The 23,567-nt window shown below is 38.2% G+C and overlaps 1 protein-coding gene across 1 annotated transcript in view; it reads right to left on the reverse strand.

Moving 5' to 3' along the window:
- The window catches only part of LOC120227298 (coagulation factor XIII A chain), a gene marked incomplete at its 3' end in the record, with an annotated part of 72,630 nt that extends 55,243 nt beyond the window's left edge, over positions 1–17,387 (reverse strand). The window contains exons 1-3 of the mRNA XM_039225438.1: positions 17,381–17,387; positions 16,423–16,541; positions 13,048–13,155 (exon numbers count right to left, since the gene is read on the reverse strand). Of these exons, the coding sequence (XP_039081369.1) occupies positions 13,048–13,155; positions 16,423–16,541; positions 17,381–17,387 (234 nt within the window). The remainder of the gene's footprint in view (positions 1–13,047; positions 13,156–16,422; positions 16,542–17,380) is intronic.
- Between the last annotated feature and the right edge of the window lie 6,180 nt (positions 17,388–23,567).

Genomic DNA, 23,567 nt, shown 5'->3' on the forward strand with positions numbered 1-23,567 from the left:
ATTAGGAGGAACTTGACGGAGGAACAAGGGGGAGAAGAAGGGCGGAAATGGTGGGGGAAAGGGAGAGAGGCAAACCATGAGAGACTCTTGAATGCTGACAAAAACTGAGGACTGATGGATGTGGCGGGGGGGACGGGTATGGAGGAGGACACTTGTGGGGATGAGCACTGAGTGTTATGTGGAAACTAATTTGACAATAAACTATTGTAAAAAAAGAATAAAATAAAAAAGATCTTTAATAAAAAAAGACTAGAAGCAGATATGAAAGATGCTACTGTGTTCAATTCTTCAAACAGGAATATATATATATACTTCTCTGAATCCCAGGCTTAGCCCCATGGGGAGTGGTTACACTGGTTTTGTTCAAATAGGGGAAGGCCCGAGGCAATGCTCTTTGAGGCCAACATTTCAGGAGTTGAGCCATCGGGGACTGGACACTGTGGAAAATCCAGTTAGGAAATAGTGCTGTTTGGATGAGAGGCGCTTTGAATGGTGTGGCTGCAGCAGGATTGGCCTGTGCTTGGTTCTGAAGTGAGATAACCAGTAGATCATCTACTGTGATGTTAGGTCCTGGTACTGGCACCACTGCAGAGTCAGAATAAACCCTGGGTTCCTGTACAATTCAAAGGACGGGGGGGTGGGGTGGGTCTTAAAGCATAACCAATACTGGCCTTCCCTCCAATTTTGGTCTTGAGGAATTGGACAGATTTTTACCTGATATTGAACAATAAAGAGAAGTGACTTTCTTGAGTCTCCAATTTCCCAAAACATATACCTTTCCATTTTGTATAATTATAGTTTTTCCCCCTGCTTCTTTTTAAGTATATAAAGGTATTTTCTTACCCTGTGTGCACACTGTATATGGCTATGATGAAATAACTTTTGTTTGTTATAAACCTATTATATTCTGTTAAATTTCATTGTTAAAAGTTATGTTCTCATAAAGGTTAGGATTTCTCTAAGTCTTGTAGTTTTATACCTAATCCTGTCTATAATAGTTTCTTGAAGACCTCTGGATATAAATTTTGGGTTACATGAATTAGTTTCAAAGATGAAGAGTTAAATTTGGGCAGGAAAATAATTATTCCTTGAGTAAAATTCTTTCTAGGTTTTGTGAACCACAGCCCCTAGCTACAGTCTGGTGGTGATCAATCTTAGCTGCAGGTGGAAGTGGTATAGTGGATGTCAAATTATACCCACGACACTCCAGGGATTTGCAAAAGTAGCCCAGTGATCACTGTTTGGGGGAGGTGGTGGCGAAGGAGATGATTGAGTGGTGGTGGTGGTGGCCTCAGGCACCTACAGCTCAGCGTTTCTCTCTTTTTCCCTTTCCCTTATTTTTCTTTCTTTCTTTCTTTCTTTCTTTCTTTCTTTCTTTCTTTCTTCCTTCCTTCCTTCCTTCCTTCCTTCCTTCCTTCCTTCCTTCCTTCCTTCCTTCCTTCCCTCCTTCCCTCCTTCCCTTCCCTTCCCTTCCCTTCCCTTCCTTTCTGTACTTGGGTTCCAGTGACATTTGCTTAAAAAATAATTTCAAAAAGTGAAATTTGAAAATTCATTCATCTGGGAATGTAAAGATCTGTTTCTTGTGTCTGTCCTTTTGTTTATCAAGTCATGTGGCTAGTGTAAAAAGGGAGATGAACCGATACATGAGAGAAAGAAATAGGGTAGCAAGAACTCTCTTTCCTCCCTTGCTTGGATTCTCATCTCTGATCCTTTTCATAACACCTATAACAGCTGGGATTTTGAGTAAGAAAGCCATCTATTATCTCCTTGGCTTTTCATAGTGGTGGGCTTAACAAGCTTTTTTCTGCCTCAGTACTATTAGAAATGTTCTCTCTTCTTGGAATGCCCTTCCACTTTCAAACTCTTTCTTTTTTACATGGTACATGGCTACTGATTCTTTGCAACTCAGTTGGTTTCATTCTGGAAATCTTCACTCTGGAAACCTATCACTCTGATTTGGATGTCCTTTCTCTGTGTTCACATAGTATTCTTTGCTTTGTAATGCTCTCCTATTTATCACATTGCTTTGTGTCATTGGTTGATTGCCTTTGCTCTCATTGTGAGGAAGGAAGGTACAATGCTGTTGGATTTTGTACTCTTGGTACCAGCACAGAGTGAACACTCTAAAAGTTCTACCGAATAAATGTGTACGGTATCAGTGGAAGGCGGTTGTAAGTCACTTTTTAATATTTCTTTACTAGATCAAGGCAAATGGGTTAATCAGAATGCAAAAGACATTTTGTTGAAATTAGAAGTTGTTTCTAAATTTGCATAGAAATGCAAAGGATCTAGAATAACCAAAACAATATTTAAAAAGAAAAAAGTTGGAGGACTGCCTGATGTGAAGATTTACTATAACACTATAGTAATCGAGAAAGTAAGGTATATAAGGACAGACAAATATACCAGTGGTAGAATAGTGTCTAGAAATAGATCCACATTTATATAGTTATTTGATTTTCAACAGTCACCAGAGAAATTCAATGCGGGGAAAGGCAGGCTTTTTAACAAATGAAAGTCTTTGCAACAAATGAAATTTCTTCCAGCAGTCTTTTCAACAAATGGTACTGGTATAAATGGATAAACCAGGGGAAAAAAAGCCTTGACCACACTGAATGATAGCTTAAGATGGATCATAGACTTAAATGTAAAAGCTAAAATTATAAAGCTCTAAAAATATATATAAAAGAATTTCTCCATGACCCTGTGGAAAGAACATTATTTCCCAGGGAGAGAATTCTTTTTTAACAAAAAGTTTAAAAATTGAATATCAAAAATTTTTAAAACTTTTGTTCCTAAAACATACTATTAAAACAATTTAATGGCAAACGATATTCTGGGGAAAATATCTTCTACACACATCTGACAAAGGACATGTATTCAGAATATATAGAGAGCAACTGCAACTCAATAATAAAAAGACAAGCAATCCAATAAGAAAATGGGCAAAGACTTGAAAAGATGCTATACTGAAAAAGATATGTGAATGGTTAATAAATGTATGGAAAGGTACTCAATATCATTAGTCATCAGAGAAATAAAAATTAAAATCCCAATAAGATACCACTATGCACCCACTAAAATAGTTAAAATTAAGAAAGCTGAAACACCAAGAAAAGGTGGAGCTAAACTGGAACCCTTCGGTATTGCTGCCAGGAATGTAAATGGACCACTCACTTCAGAGAATGGGCAAATCCTATAAAGTTAAACATATACAGACCCTATGACCTAGGTGTGCCACCTATAGCTACTTGCCCCAGAGCTATGAAAGTATATGTACAAGACTTGTACGAGAATGTTCATAGCAGCTTTTCTCATAATGGCCCCAATTGGAAATATCTCAAATGGCCATCAACGGGTGAAGGGATAGACAAGTTATAACACAGAACACAATGAAATGCCACTTAGCAATAAGAAGGACACATGTAATAACCAACTGAATACAATAGGCTAGCCCCAAAAGGTGCATACTGTGTGAATCCATTTATGTGAAGTTTAAGAACAGGCAAATCTAACCTATTGCAGAAAATCAGAATGGCCATTGCCTATGAGCATGTGGATTGACTAGAAGAAAACACAAGGGGAATTTGTGGGCTGAAAATAATGTCTGTATTTTGGTGATACTAATTACCTCAATCCAAATTCACTGAAATTTGCATTTAGTATCTATGCATTTCACTGTATGTAAATTTTACTTCAAGAAAGAAAACAAACAAACAAACAAACCATGAATCAACCCTACCCTCTATTGTGAGGCAAATGGCCTTTGGCATATTTACTCAACACAAGCTCTGAGAGGGGTAGGTAATTAGATTCATTTTTCATGAAATCCATTACAACTAGAGATTATTAACCTTGTCTCCCTTAGTAACTGAGGATTATTCTTTGGCCAAAACATATTTTACTAATTGATAATCATGAAAGAAAGAAATAACCAAATATGGACAGAGAGAGAGATTGGGATTTTAAGCTCTTCAGGTGTCTTTTTTTTTTTCATTGCTATCCCACTGCTGCATGGTGTAGGGCTGGTATAGATAAACCTCCAAAAATATCTGAATGAAAGAAATAGATGGACCAGAAAGGCAAAAAATCAGAGTAGGAAGAGGAAAGGAGAAAGCTGTCAGGAAAGAGAGAGGCGAAGGAAAGAGATAGAAAGGAACCCAAAGTGCATAATAGTGTGTGGTGTATCCTAAAGGCCTTCCTGCATTTTATCTGTCCGTCCTGGGGGTGGCTGTCCCAGGGGACCAGAGCAGCCCTGACTGCACAGCTTGTTGGGAGCTCTGAAAAGCATCCCGTGTTTCAGAAATTGCCTATGTGATTACAAAATAGATGCAGCATTGAAACCTCATTTCAGGAAGCAATTCAGGGAAAGTAGACACTTAGATTGACTATGATTATCACATTCGAGAGATGGTTTGTAATAAACGTCTGTTTTTCTCCAAAAATATGGGGAGAACAGGCATAAGAAATGTAACCTTAATAATTGAGAAATCAAGCCATTTGCCCACAAATGGAAACTTCAATACATTGCTGAATTTTACCATAAGAGAAAAAAATGTGTTGGTTCATTGTCCTCTCCCCACCACCCCCTTACCTAAGAGGGAAGGATTGAATCAGACAGGGCTTGTAAAACATATTATATTTGTATCCAAGGAGCTCAGGTGATATGGAAAGAGGACAGGCAGAGAGGACAATCATAGGGAAATAAAACACTGTGTATGGAAGGTTGGGGTCAGGCAACCTGGGATCCATTTGGAGTGCTTCCAGTGATTTTGGGCAAGTCATTTAATTTCTTGATACCTCATTTCTTCATCTCCATGTTGTTTGTTCATAGAATGAATACAAATTTCTTTAATTTTTTTAAAAATGTTTTTTATTTATTTCTGGGAGAGAGAGAGAGACAGCGTGAGCAGGGGAGGGTCAGAGAGAGAGGAAGTCACAGACTGAAACAGGCTCCAGTCTCTGAGCTGGCAGTCAGCACAGAGCCCGACGCGGGGCTCGAACCCACGAACCGCGAGATCATGAACTAAGCGAAAGTCGGACGCTTAACCGACTAAGCCACCCGGGCGCCCCACAAATTTCTTAAAAGTGGCTATGAAAACAATTCTGTTGGGCAAATTTCATTTTCCCACTGGCTTCCAATGTATTTGTTAACTGTCAAAAATTCTTCAAAAAGCAAAAACAAAAATCCCTAGTGAATAAGGTGACATTATGGTAGCATGTTTAGCTTAAAATCATCGTTGGACTGCCTCCATCATTCCTGAACTGTAAAAATGCCTCCCATGCTTAGGGAAACCTTGACTCCAACTGTAAGGGTTTAAGACAATCTTTTTAGAATTGGTAGTTTAGTATTTTATGTTATTGGGCTACAATCACATTTTTCATTAATCCTAACTTATAGATTCAGCAAAGTTGTCATCACTGGGAACCCTTACTGACTGAGATGCATCACCATTGGAAAAGTTACAAAGAGTTGCAGAGGGTTCTGACTTTTTCTGCAATCCCAAAGTCAGGGATGTCATTTCCGACATTCCTGGGCCTGAATCATAGAGGAAGAAAAAATAAATTAAAATACAAAAGCCAGCTCGATTTTCAACCTAGAAACTCTAACCTATTGCAAAAATCCATCATGAAGAGGGGCTCAAATCCATCATGAAGCCTACTTCTGGCAATGGTCAACAGCCTGGAAATTTTAACTCCTAGGCATCTGTAGAGTTAGTAATGCAGGTGTGTGTGTCATTGCCACTCTTCCAAAACATCAAAAGAAAGTGATATCTTTACCTTTTCAAAGGTGGCAGCAAATCACATTCAGTGTGCTCTCATAGATTACCTGGCGGTGGTGATCACTTCTACTGCCATTAGCAGTTCTGATGGCAATTATATAAATTTCTGATGCAAGAATGGGGAAACAAATTATTATTACATAATCATGCTTTTTTGATAGATGAAATTTTTTCAAAAATAAGATCCATCTAGGGAAGTGTGAAAAAGCTCCACAGTGGTGGCATGATGGGGGACAATGGCCATTAAGTACATGGGTCCTCAGTTCACTCCAATAAAGAGGGTTTTAGTTGCTTATAAATGAAAGGCTCAGCTAGATGGTGCTTTTAAAAGTTGTATTATGTTTATGTTTATTTTTAAAAATTTTAAGCTTATTTATTTATTTTGAGAGAGAAAGAGATAACGAGTGGGGTAGGGGCAGAGACAGAGGGAGAGAGAAATCCAAGCAGGTTCTGTGCTGACAGCACACAGGACTTGAACTCATGAATCGCGAGACCATGACCTGAGCCAAGATCAAGAATCAGGCATTTAACCAACTGAGCCACCCAGGTGCCCCTGTATCTTATTAAAAAAAATAAAATAAAACTGTTAGGGAACTGTGTTGTGGTTGGTCTGTATGATTAGGGAATAAACTTCATGTTTTCATCTCTGACTCTACAGTTTATTTGAGATGTCTGAGGGGTGGAATTTCTAACCCAAGTGAATTTTTAAATGTATTCTGAGTAGTCATGCTAGCTTTTGGCTTGAAGAGGTTTGCTCAACATGAAGTTTCCGGTAAGATACCAAAGTCAACAATTGGAGAAAATTAAAACATGGTTTTGTAGTAAGCCTCCTGTGGAACTGCTTGGCAAAATATCAAAGGAATGATGTCACTACTGTGCTTTTTTTTTTTATATGCATGGAAAGAAAAAGAAAACTTTCTAAATACCAGGACAAAGAGTTGAAGCAAAATGGATAAGGTAAAAAATAACTCTATTTTCAGTTTATTCATGAGATCACATATGATGGGGGTCAGAAGCACTGGAGTCTGTCTCGTCTACAAGGCTTGCAGTCATTCGTCTTGTACTGGGCCCTACGAAACTCTAAGACCTCCCTACAGTTGTGGTCAGTTTGATTTACTGGCTGGAATTCAAGGTATTTTTTTTATAACATGAAAGAGTATACCAAACATCGATTGGTTTAAAAAAATTTAATCTTGAGTTAGTTCCCAAAGGATACATTCAGAACAAGGTATTAATGGGGATTAATGATGGCACTGTAGTTCGATATTAGCAAAAGACCAGGGTTAAAAATAAATGTGCATATTTCAGGGGAAGCAGGAAAGTCAAGGCTGGCAACAGTATAAAGACTGGAATTTTAAAGTATGTAACTATATTGAATTTTTTCCCTTCTTCTTCCTTCTAAATTTTCCCAATAACGTCACAATCTTATCATCATGATCATCATGATCATGATCATCATCATAATCATGATCATCATCATCATCATCAATGAATTAAGCCCCTAGAAGAGCAAATTAACTCCAACTACATTTTCCTGCACTGCTTTTGGTGATTGTCTCTTTGGGTATGATTTCCACTGGAAAAGGGTTTCCATGAATAATAGCAAGGTTTACTATTGCTATGGACCCTTGTCAGCAGTGCTTTTACTTCTTTATCCAATATCCCAACACTTGTCAGGCCAGTGGTTAGTCCTGGAAAAACTCCAAGCACAGCTTGGAGATTTGGTTTTCCATACGACCCCATGCTTATTTCATCAGAGAATATGCCATGCTGTGTTGACATTTTCTACTTATCCGTCTGTCTTTTCTATTAGACCATAAGCTCTATGAAGGCAGAAATTATGTTTTGCCTACAAATGTACCCCAGTATTTAGACTGGTATATTCTCACCAAATACTTTTTGAATGAATGAGTTAATATTGAGTGTTTTACCACCATCAGCATCATTATAGCAATCACTACCACCATTATCACCATCACTCTTACCCCGATCACCATAATTATCACCACCACCGTCACTGTCACCACCACCAACCACCAATACCACCATAAAGCCGTATTTGGTGCCTCATCCTCTTTGAGAACTCTTTCCTTAGGTATCCAATGCCTCTAGCTATTTAGAATTCTCTTATTTACAACTTCTTTTCAAAATTCACCTATTCTGGATGTCATTCCCTTTGTTTGTTTGTTTGTTTTCTCTAGGAGACAGCTACATAATTTGATGTGGTTACTGTGTTATTAGTACTAATGTGTTGGTAGTGATCTTCCTAGGAAATATGATCTGACAGCAAGAATACTATCTAGTTCCAGCTCAGCCACTCATTTGCTATGTGACATTGAGTGACATAATTTCCAAAGGCTTCTTCACCTAGAAGATCCCTGAGGGTCTTGCAGATTTCATGAATCAGTTTTGTGTGCATTTCAACATAGACTTTCTGTTGATAAAGTCTCAACATAAAAGAGGAAACCTGTCATGGAGGTGAGATGTTAGGGGTTTCACAGTGAATAAGCAAGTGGCATCCGCAACAGTGGCCACTGAAGCAGCAGTGTGTCTCCCTGGAGAACCTCTCTGCCCATAGTTGCTGCCAGATCCAATCAGTCAGAGGACAGGTAGCCACCCAGCAGTAATGCCAGGCTATATTATCAGTGCCTTTCCTCTTTTCCAGAACTGTGTTGTTTTTGTCACAGATGGCATGGCACAACTGTTGTGATAGTCTGACAGTAGCTCAGAGTCCATCTCTGGTTTCTTCACAGTAATTCAGGGCCAGCAATGGAATGCTTTATTAATGTCCTGTGAGTAAAATAAATTTTCAGACGGTACAAAGCATCCTTCTACAATCTTCCCTGGCATAGTTCTTGGCAATTGTCCTGGTGGGGACTGTCACATCAGATATGAGGTAGAAAGAAAACAGCAATCAAACAATGTAATTTAAAGGAGAAAGTATAACTTTGGGCAAGATTCTTCATTTTTCTAATTTCCTCTATTTAAAATTTTTTCTCTCTTAAATTGTTCTGTAGTGTAGCTTTGGTAAAATGTACCACTCAGTGCTTAGAAGAGCCTGAATAAAAGTTAGCTTATGAAAGGTTATAACATTTCAGACCCAATCCCCCAACAATGAGATTACAGGATCCTTAGACTTTCTTTCTCTAGGGAAAATCCAGTAGCCCAAGGCTGTCCAGATTGTCATAAACTTTTCCAGTTTTCACATCAAAGTGAAGTAACAGCAACTCCAAATAAGAAGAAAATAAAATACTGAATTTATAAGAAAAAAAATAAAAACAGAAGAAAGAAGAGCATTAGTTTGAAGAATAAAAGGATATCCATGCTACCACTGGGAATAACTAATGTGGTTTGAGCAGAGATACAAAATTTTATTTTAAGGATGAAGTGAGACCTGGAGAGGTTGAGTGATTTATTCTGGGTCACACAGTAAGTTATTGGTAGAGTCAGAGCTGAGAGGTCTGATCTGACATGGGACAGGCCCTTCCCACATAATGCCGCCTCCACTTTGGCTTCAGTAGAGGAATGAAAACCAACAGGTTTTGAATGAGGTAAGAAGACAGATTGTCTATGCAGGTGAGAAGAGAGGGTTCTATATCCATTGCATAGGCTGGGAAACTGGAGCACAAAGGGGGTTAGGGCTGTGGTCCTCTTTGAGGGTGATTCTGACCCCCAGGGGATCTTTGGAAATATCTGAAGACATTCCTGGTTGTCACAACTGGTGGGTAGAAGGTGCCACTGTCATCTCTAGGGTAGAAGTCAGTGATGCTGCTAGAATCCACTTGTGCACAGACCAGTCTCCATAACAAAGAACATGTCAAGATCACTGACACTAGACAATAAAGATTTTCATCTGGGGATTGCACACTTAAGTCCAGATTTATATTATTATTGCTATCGTTAGAAAGATTGTACACCTTGACTTATTGTCTGTACTCACTTAGCATGGCGCACTCATCAACTCTCTGCAAATTCTCTGCCAATCTTCAGGGCTAGACTTTGCCATGACCACAGTAGGCAAATTTGTCATTGGGGCCCCAATAACCTGCTCTTGCCTCTTGTTTCTACCTGGCCCTCTTCAGGTGTGCAGCCAGGACCAGGCTGTTCATCTCCACTCCTTCCTGGTAGCAGTTGATCACAGGAAATCAAACTGAAGTTATTGTGTTGCCCCTCCCAGAGAATTTGCATGTCATGATGTGTGACTGTCCTAGAATTGTATCCTGTGTAAGGCATTTCCAGCCTCGGAGACCAGGCTGGGGAGATTCTTAGGAAGAATTCTTAAAATACCTCCCAGCAGCCTTTGTTTTCCAGTGGACTGTGCCAGCCCCTGAGAAAATGAACTCCTTTGCCTGGGGATCAACATTCTGGCTGGACTCGTGTAACTTCAGAATAGTTTCTTAAAAAGCTTTTTAAAACATTTATTTATTATTGAGAGACACAGAGAGACAGAGCATGAGCATGAAAGGGGCAGAGAGAGGAGGAGACACAGAATCCAAAGCAGGCTCCAGGCCCTGAGCTGTGAGCATAGAGCCCGACATGGGGCTTGAACTCACAAACTGCGAGATCATGACTTGAGACAAAGTTGGACACTTAACCGACTGGGCATCCCAGGCATCCCTTTCTGGGCTCTCTAAGTACACCTTGGAGCACCTGGGTGGCTCAGTTGGTTAAGTGGCTGACTCTTGATTTTGGCTCAGGTTATGATCTCACAGTCCTGAGACGGAGCCTCGCATGGGGCTCACTGCTGGTCATGGAGCCTGCTTGAGCTTCTCTCTATCCTTCTGTCTCTCCCCTACTCATATGTGTGCACATGTAGCTCTCTCAAAAAATAAATAAATGCATCTTCTCCTTTTTAAGGCAAATTTTTAAGAAATTTGATGGGGTCTTCATTTTGTTTTTCTTTCAGTCTTGTTTAACTTCACTTAGCAATTTTGGGATAGATATCCAGAATTGGTGGACAGGAGAGGAACTGTCTGAATGATCAGAAAACAGTTGCCTTTTTTTTCTTGAAAGATCATATTTTTTATTGATTTTTCAGAGGCTCAATATTTCAGTTTCTAAAATCATTAAAAGGAATAGATTTTAGAAAGATTTGCAGAACTCTTCTAAAGATTAAAAAACAGATATGAAAAGATTTTGAAAACTATCAAGCATATATTCTGTGTATATAAACAACAGTGGGGGTAGAAACAGAAAAATCATCCAAAATGGCCCACCTCGGGACCTCTGCCCCCTAACATCCAAGAAAGTCCTCCCCCTCCACAAATAAAGCCAACCCAAACCAAACCATCCCTCTCTGCCACCAATAGATTCTGTTTAGTTCTAAATCTTATCATTGGGTTATAGGCTTTCAAAATTAGAACTTCATAGGCTTTTTGTGTTTAATAACATTCAGGGCAATTTGCATTAGGATTGTATGCTTAAAACAAGACTCTACTGCTTCCACTTGGCCAGATGCATCTATAGAAAGCATGGGGTTAGCTGCTCCATATTTGGTTACCTCTTGCATTGGCTTGTGTTAGGCAGTGATTTCTAGATTAGTAAAAATATGCACAATGTGTGAATAAGCTTAGTCTGGTGAATGTGTCATTTCAGAGTGCTTAAGAAGGCATTAGTTCATATTTGACCACTGAGAGCTGTTGCCTCCTTCTCCCTGCAAACCTGCCGTGGTAACTTCAAAGGAAAAGAAAAATGGGAATCTTGTCTAGAAAGCAGGAATAACAGTGATCAACTACAGGCCTAATGTATGTTGTTATAAATAGTTATTATAAAGAAATTACTAAATTCTTTAGAATTTACACACTTTCATTGGGTAATGTGAACTAACAACAGAAAACAAAACTGCCTTTAGATATTGCCTTTTACCTTCTTTTTACTCCCTTGATCTTCTAAATTTACATGTTGTTTAGGTACTAATAAAAAAAAAACAACAACCTTCAGGGGTACCTAGGTGGCTCAGTTGGTTGAGCGTCTGACTCTTGATTTCAACTTAGGTCATGATCCCAGGGTTGTGGGATTGAGCCCCCAGTTGAGCTCAGTACTGACTGTGGAGCTTGCTTGAGATTCTTTCTCTCTCTCCCTCCATCTGCTCCCCTTCCCAATGCTCTCTTTCTCTCCTCTCTCTCTCAAAAAAAAAAAAAAAAAAAGCTTCTTAAGAGCTAACCAGAAATTATATTTCATATCACTCTCATTGTAATACATTTACATGAACAATATTGATTTCATTTAACTTAAATGAAAACTCAAAGACAAAATTTTTCTAAAGAGAGAATTTTGTATTTTAGAAAACTTAAGGAAATTGAAAATAAATGATTTTTTTAGGGGGGGGGAACGGCTCAGTCTTTGATTACATGAAATAGCACCTAGCTGAATGTTTCTCAGGAATATTCTGTTTATGAACCAGTTTTGGTATGCTTGAATACATCAAAGGCAGGATGTATGTGGTATATTTATCAGGACAGTCTATGACTGCTCAGGACCTGAACATCACATTTAATCCACCTTCCATGCTTGACCCCCAACTTTCCCATTCATGGTGATTCTATCTCCTCTACAAGAAGCTGTTCCATTGCAGGATCATTGTATTCTTGAAGATGCTTCAGGATCTCCTATGGAGAGCAGCATGGGAGGCAGAAAAAGTCTAGATTTGGAATTAGCAGACCTGGGTTCCAGCTGAGGCTTTAATCGCTGACAAACTGTTACCATCCTGTTTCCTAACTTGTAAAATGGAATGTGTAATGCCCACCCTACTTATCTCATGCAGTTAATTTGAAGAATTAACTATAAACCATAAGCTAAACTACCTTTTATAAACTATAAAGCCCTATGGTGAGGTATCATTATAGTAGTAGCTAGGATTTAGAGTCATTTATTTCTTTACTCTCACTATGGGTGTGAAAATGGAGAAAAGCTGCATCTTGCACATTTTTCCCTTTTTTGATGCTCCTTGATGTTTGTTTGTTTGTTTGTTTGATAGGTAATAGTCACTGACTTTTGTCATGGTCACTCCTCAGTCCCTAGGCAAGAGATTCTTAAGAAGAAGTAGTATATAGAATCATTTCATCTATCACCATTTGTCCGAAGCCAAAGAAACATACAGTACTGAGATAAGATTTTGCTCTATAGCATTGGACAAGTTCAGGGAATTCAAGACTCTAACAAATAAAATTTAACGTGCCAGTCATCATTTCAACAGCTCTTAATGAACCGGCATCTATACTGAGGCTAATGACATGTGTAATCAATATTAGTAGTAGTCGCTTACCATTGCAGAGCCAACACGGCTGACCTTGATGGGATTCCCTCTACCAGAAAGGTCCATTTCTGCTCTGTCCATCACATACAGGCAAGCATCAAGGATGCCATCTTCAAACTATTTGGGAAAAATTACAAAATAAAATGAAAAAAAAAAAGAAAAAAAAGAGAAACTTCTTAATGTCCACTTTGCACAGTAGATATTCTCTGCCAAGAAAGTAAAATGAAAGCACAATGTAATGTTTTTATTTGTTTTCTTTTAAATGTTTTTTAAAATTTATTTCTGAAAAAGAGAGATAGCGTGAGCAGGAGAGGGTCAAAGAGAGAAGGAGACACGGGATCTCAAGCAGGCTCCAGGCTCTGAGCTGGCTGTCAGCACAGAGCCTGACATGGTGCTTGAACCCACGAACTGTGAGATTGTGACCTGAGCCGAAGTCGGACGCTTAACCGACCGAGCCACCCAGGCGCCCCACAATGTAATGTTTAGGAATGTGTGTTTCCTATATAGCCATTACCCATAATCTTTAGTAAGAAATATTAAAGTAGAAGGAAGAAGGACATCCTCTTTTGTTTTTCAGTAAAATGGACAAAAACTTACAAGCAAGCTAGGAACATAAACAGGACTACTAGAGAGCTGGTATACTCAAGGACCATGAAATGACTTGAAGCTGTTCAGAAAACTGTACAAGTTAGAGGATTTCTCCAGCATGTGGGCTCCAGTGCCCAAGACAAAGGAATGAACGATTTACCAAAGTTAGGCCAAAGCCTCAAGACCTCAAAAGTAACATGAATCTGGGGCGCCTGTGTGGCTTAGTCGGTTAAGCGTCCGACTTTCGCTTAGGTCATGATCTCGCGGTTCGTGGGTTCGAGCCCCGCGTCGGGCTCTGTGCTGACTGCCAGCTCAGAGCCTGGAGCCTGTTTCAGTCTGTGACTCCCTCTCTCTCTGACCCTCCCCTGCTCACGCTGTCTCTCTCTCTCTCTCTCCTAGAAATAAATAAAAATATTTAAAAAAAGTAACATGAATCCTTGTGCATCTCAAAAACAAATGGCTCTCAAGTACATCACAGGGAGGTACTTTAGACCTGTATACCATGCACTGGAAATAATAGGAGGCCTCATGTCACAAATGTCTGCCCAAGGTTTCCCTTCTTTTAAAACAAGGTAGACTCCAGGGTCAAAGGGTAAGCAGGAAGACCTGGAGAATTATATTATCAAGGGAATGGCGTGGTAGTCCATTCCATTACAGGATCTCTGTGTTCTTCAAGATGTTTCAGGATCCCCTACAGAGAGCAGCACTGGAGGCTGTTCATAGTTGAATTTCCTTAGAAAAAACTATTGACCCCATGCAGCACCAGAATTTTCTTAAAAAAAAAAAAAAAAGGAACAGGGACAAAATAGTAATAAAATGGAAAAATGGGGAGATTTCACCTATACTGCACCTCACTATATAAGAGACTTCCCTGAATATAAACACCTGACATATTATCCATCCAAGTACCTGTGACAGAAACCATAGTCTTAATGGCTAATAACCATGTAGTTCTTTATTAAATCCAGTAAGCACACCAACTTTGTGTGAACTCTAAACAGATGGGATGGATAGAGTATAGTAAGGGCACTAGTTCTTTAGGCATATAATAAAGAACTCATTATTCTGGTTTTTATTAAGCACCATCTCTCAGTCTGTGGAACATGAAGCAGTAAACTGGAGAGGTAAAGAAATAGTTAAAGGACTAGTTGTTTCTCTGCATCACATCAAACTGCTGGCTTGGCTGGTTTTTTGGACTGAAAGACCCATATTCATGGACTCTGAATAACAACAGACAGATGGTGGCTGTCCTCAAGGGGGTCCACCCAAAGACTACTCAGCATGCTGGCTTATGAGTGTCCTGATTATGCTTGGTACTCTTTCCCATCCTACCTGTTACCCACCTTGGTGACTTTTTTCTTATTAGCTCTCTACATAATGTCACTTTGGAGACATAAACAGATTCACACCTACATATCAGGAATTGGAACACAAGACAATAGGCAATATCATGGGTTGTATATCACTCAGGAAGGGAGGGCTTGCAACCAGGGAACCAGGCGGGGCTGCAAAAGCAGGAGAAGAGCATGCAGATGAATCGCTTCGCAAGACATCAGAAATGCAGATGGACACGTGATTCTCAGGAGTCCGGATGAAGGAGAAGGATGTAAAGTCAGGAAGACAAGACAAGAACTAGTGATGACACAGGTCCCAGTGGTCAGGCTGAAGCAGATGTAAGGGATGCAAGGGGGGCCCACATGGAAGTCAAAAGAAGGCATGAGAAGCCAAGAAATTATCATGCGACCTGTTGAGGCCGGATTCCATGAAATCTTTCTCCTGGATGCCCAGAACAATGGTACACAATTCCCATCATCCCAGCTAAAACTCTCTGCGAAATAACACATTCACCTTTTCTCATGTTGGTGAGAAAGAGTCTTTGCTGAACCATAGGACAATGCATTCATTTTTGGAAATATGGTAGAAATAATCAGTCACGTGTTCCACTGTTAAAGATACCAAGCTGAAATACGTTGAATTACTGAATCTCTTAAGTGGAATACTATTTGCTATTTTATATCCAGGGAGTAATGTGAAATGGCAGTTGATAAAATGTCTCAAGGTAAAAGTCCAGTGGGTCCTCCCTTGATGAAATGGTGACAGTCTTTTCTAATTCTTCTAATTTTCTGGTATCTTATACGGATACTTAAAAAAGGTGATTTCTTTGAGTTGAGCACACACCTTGCAGTTGTCATTATCAAAACACTTTTCCTTATAAGAAAGGAGAACTTTAGTTCATTCTGTGTTGAAGAATGATGTCTGAGCTAATGAGACTTCAGTATACTGGATGCCAAGCATTTCTCACTAGAATGCCATGTTATCCATAGAATCTCTGATCTCTGTAACATTGTAATACCTGAAGAAACGTGATTGCAGTGGCTAAATTATGCAGCTGCCTTTCTTTTATTTATTTATTTATTTATTTATTTATTTCTAGGAGACAGAGAGAGAGACAGCGTGAGCAGGGGAGGGTCAGAGAGAGAGGGAGTCACAGACTGAAACAGGCTCCAGGCTCTGTGCTCTGGCAATCAGCACAGAGCCTGACGCGGGGCTCGAACCCACGAACCGTGAGATCATGACCTAAGCGAAAGTCGGACGCTTAACCAACTAAGCCACCCAGGCACCCCTGCAGCTGCCTTTCTAAGTCTCTATTCCTAGGCTGTCTTGGAGTCTCAGATCCTGAAAAGCAGGAAACTGTGCATGTCTAATATCCAAATATGGTGCCTTGCAATGAAACATGTGACAAAAAAAGTATCAAGGAAAAATGTCCTTGACAATGACAAGTTATAAATGGCTCACCTGACCATAGCTCCAGCTTCTACTCTTGATGTCATTGAAGTCTCCATAAAATATAACTCCGATGTCATTCAGGACATACTCTTCTCTTTCTTTATCATCATCCAGGTACACAGCATCCTCTGTGTCAGAATTTAAACATAATGACGATGATCAGACCAGACTGTTTTCACAGATTCGTAAGCATGTTCTGGTCCTAAACTGAAATTTAATCAACTAAAATGAAAAAAAAAATGTCTTTTGTTTCCACTAAAGAGAGCTCATTTCCCGATACATAATTTCAGCAATGGTGAAACTAATCAGTGGTCAAGATCAGCATGTAAAGGATGGCATTTGTCAGCAAAATGCTGACAAACTCTGGCTCTTTAAGTTCCAAGCGGCACAATTAAATTGATATGTCTCATTAAACATTTTTAGGATTCTGGGACATCAGTAGTTTCAGAATCAAAATTTCATGATGCAGATATGAATCTATAACACAGAATGAAGAATAATTTCCAAGCTATTAACGTTAATGGAAAACTAGTCTAACTGAAATGATTTTTTAAGACAAGTCTGGGGGATATTAGAATACAGCATGGTCTGTTGTGCCTGGTGTGTGTGGCCCATCACTGACAGGAGGAGGAAGGCTGGGGGTCGTCTCCTATCAGTGAATAATCCTTGTGAATATGTTGGTAAGTGCTGTGTGCCTGACTGGCCTCCTGGGTCAGCTTCCTCTATCTCAAGGACTTTTCTTCCCTGTGGCTAAAATCTCAGGAAGGCCATGCTCCCCATGTGCCTCTTAGTAATCAGCCTGGTACTTATTCCCAGGCCAGGTACCAAAGCAACAAAAGCAACATTAACAAAGGCCTGACGATACAGGTATAAGTTACACTCAGGTAAATCTGCATGTCTGGAGCAAGGTCATGTTTGATTCTGATTGAGCACACGACTTATTATGTTTCCCTAGCCCAGGTCATACCTGCCATCCTTATTACCTTTCGGGAACTCTTTCCTCCTCATTCCATGATAAGACTTTCTCTTTGGAGTGGCCTTCAACTTGGTTGCACATTAGAATGATCTGGGTAGATTTAAAAACTGATTCTTCCTAGACAGAACTCTAAGTTGATTAAATCAGAATCTCTCAGGGATGGAATGGGGTGAGATCTAGGCATCAGGTGCTTTACAAATTTTTTAAATTAATTAATTAATTTCACGCTCCAGTGATTCTGATACGCAATCCAAACTGTGAAAAAAATGCTCTAGCCCTTTATTATCCAAAGAATCGATGAAAGACCAGTGGCATCAGTGGCAGCTGGGAGTTTGTCAGAAATGCAGAGGCTCAGACCCCAGCTCAAGACCTACTGAATCAGAATCTACATGTTAACAAGACCTGCAGGGGATTTACATACACATTAAGGTTTGCAAAGTACTGGTCAGTCCAACCCACTTAGATCCCCATTCTGGGCTACATTGTAGCTTTGCTTGATTCTTTGGAGATTCCTTGGTCTTGTTTTCTCTCCGGTACTTTGTTCTATCTTCCTCTTTCTGTCTTCTCCTTCTTGCCCACTATTTGCCTAGTTTCATGCAACTATAAACACATATACACACACACATACTTATGTAGATACTAACGTTGCACAAAAGGCACACATTTAAAGTGTACAATTTCACAGTCAAAATAATAAAGACACCCATCACTGCAAAAATTTCCTTATGTCCCTTTGTAATCTCGCCCTCTAGATTCTCTCTCTGATCTATCACTACTTCCAGGGAATCACTAATATGCTTTTGGTCACTGTAAATTCGTTTGCATTTCCTAGGATTTTATAGAAAAAGAATCCAGGGTCTACTTTTTGGGGGTGTAGCCTCTTTCACTCAGGCTAGTTATATGAAATTCATCCGTGTTGTATGTATCAATGGCTCACTCATCCCAAATCCATTTCATATTTCCAGAAGAATCAAAGTTACGTGACAAATGCGCCTTGGGCTTCCCTCCACCTTGGCAGATGTGAGCTCTGATGCTTCACACAGGCCTTCCTGTATCTGGAGGCAGAATGCTATGGTTTTACCAACAATCTCCAATTAGTCAAAGTCCCCTAAACTGAAATGAGAGCTTCATTTCCAAGTGGAACAAACCAGAGACAGCATATAAAGGAGTGTCAACTGAGTCTGAGGTCAATATTCTGAGTAGAGAAGTACAAAAGAACACTTTTAAAAGAAAATAACATGAGGGTGTGTGTGAAGGGGCAATGATCATTTACATGCGAAGTCCTCCACCAGATGCAATCAAAACATCCTGAAAAGTAAAGGCCATGTTTGTTTTCATTCTTTTATGATAGTGCTTTAACTGTTGTGACCACTGTAGTAATAACATCTTAGTCAAATGGGTTTTAAATGCCTATTACTGAGATAGAAATCTCTTAAGACCACTGAGGTCTAGAAATGCCATTTGGGAATGCTTTTTTTACATGTTGTCATTACAATATGAGATGTTTATGGCCTTTTCCTATAAGCTATTAGAAGCTGGATTGTATTATAGAGGCACTGTAATTTAAACGATTGATATAAAAACAGATTAATGGGTCAAAATAGAGACCTTAGAAATAAATGTTACTATATGCATGTTTCTATGAAATTAATATGTGATAAAGAAAATATTATAAATTAAAGAAGATGATTGGAGTGTTTATTAAATTCAGCTGAGAAAATGGGTGTTTGGGCAAAGTAAATTTTCTGTACATCAAAATAAATTGAAAATTAATTTAAAATCTGAATTAAAAAATAGAAGGCATAGGAAATTTAAAATAAAATTTTAAATTATTAAAACAAAAATAAATAAAAACTTAAAAATAAAGTAAAATAAAACAAACATTTTTTAACTTGAATATTTAGTCCATAGATGAAAAAGTTTTATATAAACAAAAATAATAGGAAAGGTAAAAAAGGAAACGACCAATGTGTTTTTTAATATAAATATAAAACTTGAATTTCAGATATAATAAAATTTAAAGTATATAATAAACTAGAGAAATGATAGCAAATTTTCCTTATATGTAAAGAATTCCAATAAATTGATGAGAAAATCATAAAGTGCATTTAAAGTCAGCAAAAGGAAAATCAGTTCACAGAAGAGAAAATGCACACAGAAAACAAATATATAAAAACAATTTTAACTGGCTAGTAACCCAAGAACTGCAAAGGTTTACAAGTAAATTTTTACCCACAAAAATACAATTTCAATCTATTTTCATTCTTTTACAGATAATATTTTTAAAAAAATTTTTTTAAATTTATTTCTGGGAGAGAGAGAGACAGCACGAGCAGGGGAGGGTCAGAGAGAGAGGGAGACACAGAATTTGAAACAGGCTACAGGCTCTGAGCTAGCTGTCAGCACAGAGCCCCGAAACCGGGCTCGAACCCATAAACCATGAGATCATGACCTGAGCCGAAGTCGGATGCTTAACCGACTGAGCCACCTGGACGCCCCTACAGATAATATTTTTTAACTTGACTTTAAAGTTTGGCTTTTTCATTGAAGTTTTGACATTTAAACAGTTTGCATCTAGGTGTGGGTCTTTTTTTCATTTACCAGGTTTGATGCACTATGATCCTTTACAGTTGGACAATGTAAGTCTTTCTTCAGCTCTGGGAATTTCTTTCTCTTTTATCTTTGGTTATTTTATTCTTTTTATTTTTTTGTGTTTTCATATAATAAAGTGCATTTCAGGCAGAAACTGAATTTTCTCGCTGTCTTCCATGCATCTTATCATACTTTCCTCCCTCTCTCCTCTATCTCTCATTCTCTCTCTTACACATACATACAAAAATGTGTATATGGTATATAAGAGTGTATGATAAGGTGCATAGAATATGTATGCATTTTATTGTGGATAATTTTACAGTACCAGGGTTGGGGAGCAATAAAGAATACCATCAGTGTCTCCAGAAGAATTGGGGAATTCCTGGGATAAAAAATGGATGAATGAAGTGTAGTTATCCATGTAATGGGCAGCTGTAGAAAGGCATTGGGAAGATCTCTATATACTGCTACAGAAGGATAAATACACATATGTGCTTACATTTTAAAATGTAGAGATAAGCCAAAAATTAACAAAGTTATTATCTAAAGTGTAGGAGGAAGGGTTGGGAGTTAGACTTTCTGAAGTATCTTTATTGTTTTGTAATTTGACTTTGAGATAACGTAAATGTTTTGTAAAGTTATAAAACAAAACTAAATAGAAATAAAAGACAAAGAAGTTTCTAAATAAATGAAGAGAAAATGAAACAAATGAACATGATTGTGTAGTAGATTAGTGAGTTAAACAAAGACAACTATTTCAAGTTACTATCTATTTGTTTATTTATTTTTGTTTATGTTTGAGGAAGAAAAAGGAGGCAGAGTATGAGTGGGGGAGGGGCAGAAAGAGAAGGAGACATAGAATCCAAAGCAGGCTCCAGGCTCTAAGCTGTCAGCACAGAGCCTGATGTAGGGCTCTAACTCATGGACTGTGAAATCATGACCTGAGCTGAAGTAAGATGCTTAACCAACTGAGCCACTCAGGTGCCCCTATTTATTTGTTTTTTTGAGAGGGAGAGTGAGCAAGAGAGCACAAAAGAGAGTGTGCACCTGTGCATGAGTTGGGGGGTGGCAGAGGAAGAATCTTAAGAAGACTCCATGCCCAATGCAGAGCCCCATGACTTGAGGCTCAATCTCACCATGGGGAGATCATGAACTGAGCCAAAATCAAATGGACATTAAACCCACTGAAGCCACCCAGGCACCCCATATAACAAGTTACTTTATTAAAAAAAAACCTTTTAAGTTCATTTCTTTTGAGAGAAAAAGAGTGTGCATGAGCAAGCAGAGGAGGGGCAGAGAGAAAGTGAATGAGAGAATTCCAAGCAGGCTCTGCACTGTCAGCACAGAGCCCTAGGCAGGGCTTGAACTCATAAACCTTGAGATCATGACCTGAGCTGAAATCAAGAGTCGGATGCTTAATAGACTGAGCCACCCAGGCGCCCCTCAAGTTACTTTCACTATATATCTGCAGTAGAATATAACATAAAGATAAGAAAAACTTGTAAAATAAAGAGAAAGTAAACTGTTTTAGTAAACATAATGGTGTTGATAATATTGATATTGTTGTTTTGAAATGAATATGACATAAGCAATCATATTAATGACATTAGAAGCTAAGATTTGCAGGATAAGAGAAAAAATGCATAAGCAAAATCAAAGAAATGAAATTTGAAACCTCATATTTTAACTTCAAGCTACTTCTTACATAATACTCCTTTGCAAATCATTTTAGATTTAGTGCTATCTTTCCTCAATTGTTTTATTAATTATTTTTTAATCTGGAGGGAAAAGCATTCTTTTCTTTTTCCTTTTTTAGTGACTTGGCAGGCATGCTCTGACACTCAGCAAGGCTGCTGCCAGAAATTGGTATTGTAACTCCTGCTGCTGCAGACTAAGAGCTGGACTGATTTTGAATAAGAATGGAAGCATTAAAAAATATCTGACTTCCAAAAGAAAGTTTTCTTTAAAATCTTTGTAAAATGGCTACGAGACTGACTCATCCTTGGAAAGCATTATAACTGAGTGAGGTTCACAGGCTTGCTGGCCCTCCCAGCACCATCCATTTCTAGAGGTTCCCTATATGCCTGTGCATCCTCTCAATCTTACATGCACACAGGTGGCTCTGTAGCACAATGGATAGCGCATTGGACTTCTAATCTTACATGAAAACTTCTTTCTTTGACTCCACAGAAAGAAAAATGAATTGAATAAAGAAATTTAATATATAAAATTATTAAATAATTCTTTTAATAGTGTAACTTAATCATGTCAAGGATAAAGTCAAAGAACTTGTCTGAAAGTGCTACCTAGAGCCTACTATGTAAATGTAAGTGTTTTGTAAAACAGCCTTGAAACTATATATTGACACGTGTTTGGTCAGATTGCATCAAGTTTAATTTGTTTTGTTTTTCATTTGAAAATGACTTCAGCATTGATTCATTCCATGATAACAACATTCTGCCATTAAGAAATGTATATCAATGTTGTATTACTGCAGAAATCTTAATGAGTATGAACTTTGGGATTCGGCAGCTTCTTCGTTTCTTCTCTGTCCATCCATGTCAGTTAAGGTATTTGTTTCTGATTAACAAATCCTTTCATGTTTTAAGCCACAAATTAGTTTCATAATGCTATTTTTGAGTATAATTTGTGTGAATTAAAAACATCTAGCTTTGGTAATAACTTTTCCAAGCTGACCTCACTCTAGCAAAATATTTTATTAGACTATGTACTTTTTCTGAAATATTTTAACACTTAACTTTTTTGTATTTTTGTCATTTGAAAGGTAGTTAGTCTGTAATTAAGATGTAAATCTAAAACCACTGTTAGTTTTGTAATCCAAAGTATAGGTATTTTTGTCCTATTATATCATCATTCCACCTGCAGCTGTTACCTAGAATCTTATTGATCTTCCAGCTACCATTCATTTCCTCAGAGTTCACAAATGACGAATGTGAAATTCAGTGAGTGCAGTTACTAAGCTTATTGGGGGAATGAATCCCATTTCACCAAAATTAAATTGTATTTGCACTAAAATGATGATACAAGTTGATGGCACACTCTGGAGCTGGAAGACTTCCTCACTTAAGACTCCAAAGTGGCTTATTCAGCTAAATTCTAGGTTACTATTTGTTCACCCACTGGAGAGTGTTATTTTTTTTTAATGTTGAAAGATGGACATTCTAACTACTGTCAAATATCTCTATTTTAGGAAGATATAACAAAAGAATTAAAAAATATGTATGAAGGGAGATACTGGTTATCTCTTCCTATATTTTTGTACTAATTCTTTTATGGCCTTCAAATACATTTTTGGAGGTTTGCTTTCACCATGATTTTTATCAACGAATATTATTAAGAGACTTTTTTTTCTATTTCTACTAGTCCCTAAAAGACTATGAAGTGTTTCAGAGCATACTATGATAATCAGGAATCTAATTCCATTATAATAAAATATCAAATAAAAGGAATTTAGAAAAAATAAGTTTAAGTTGAAAATATCACCAATAGCTCATGATGCATTTTCTCTTTAAAAACTACATTTTCAAGTTCTGTTCACTGAAAAGAACCAGAGGAAACAACCATA

The sequence above is a fragment of the Hyaena hyaena genome, unplaced genomic scaffold, assembly GCF_003009895.1.
Source record: "Hyaena hyaena isolate Hyena2069 unplaced genomic scaffold, ASM300989v1 scaffold_2145, whole genome shotgun sequence".
NCBI lineage: Eukaryota > Metazoa > Chordata > Mammalia > Carnivora > Hyaenidae > Hyaena > Hyaena hyaena.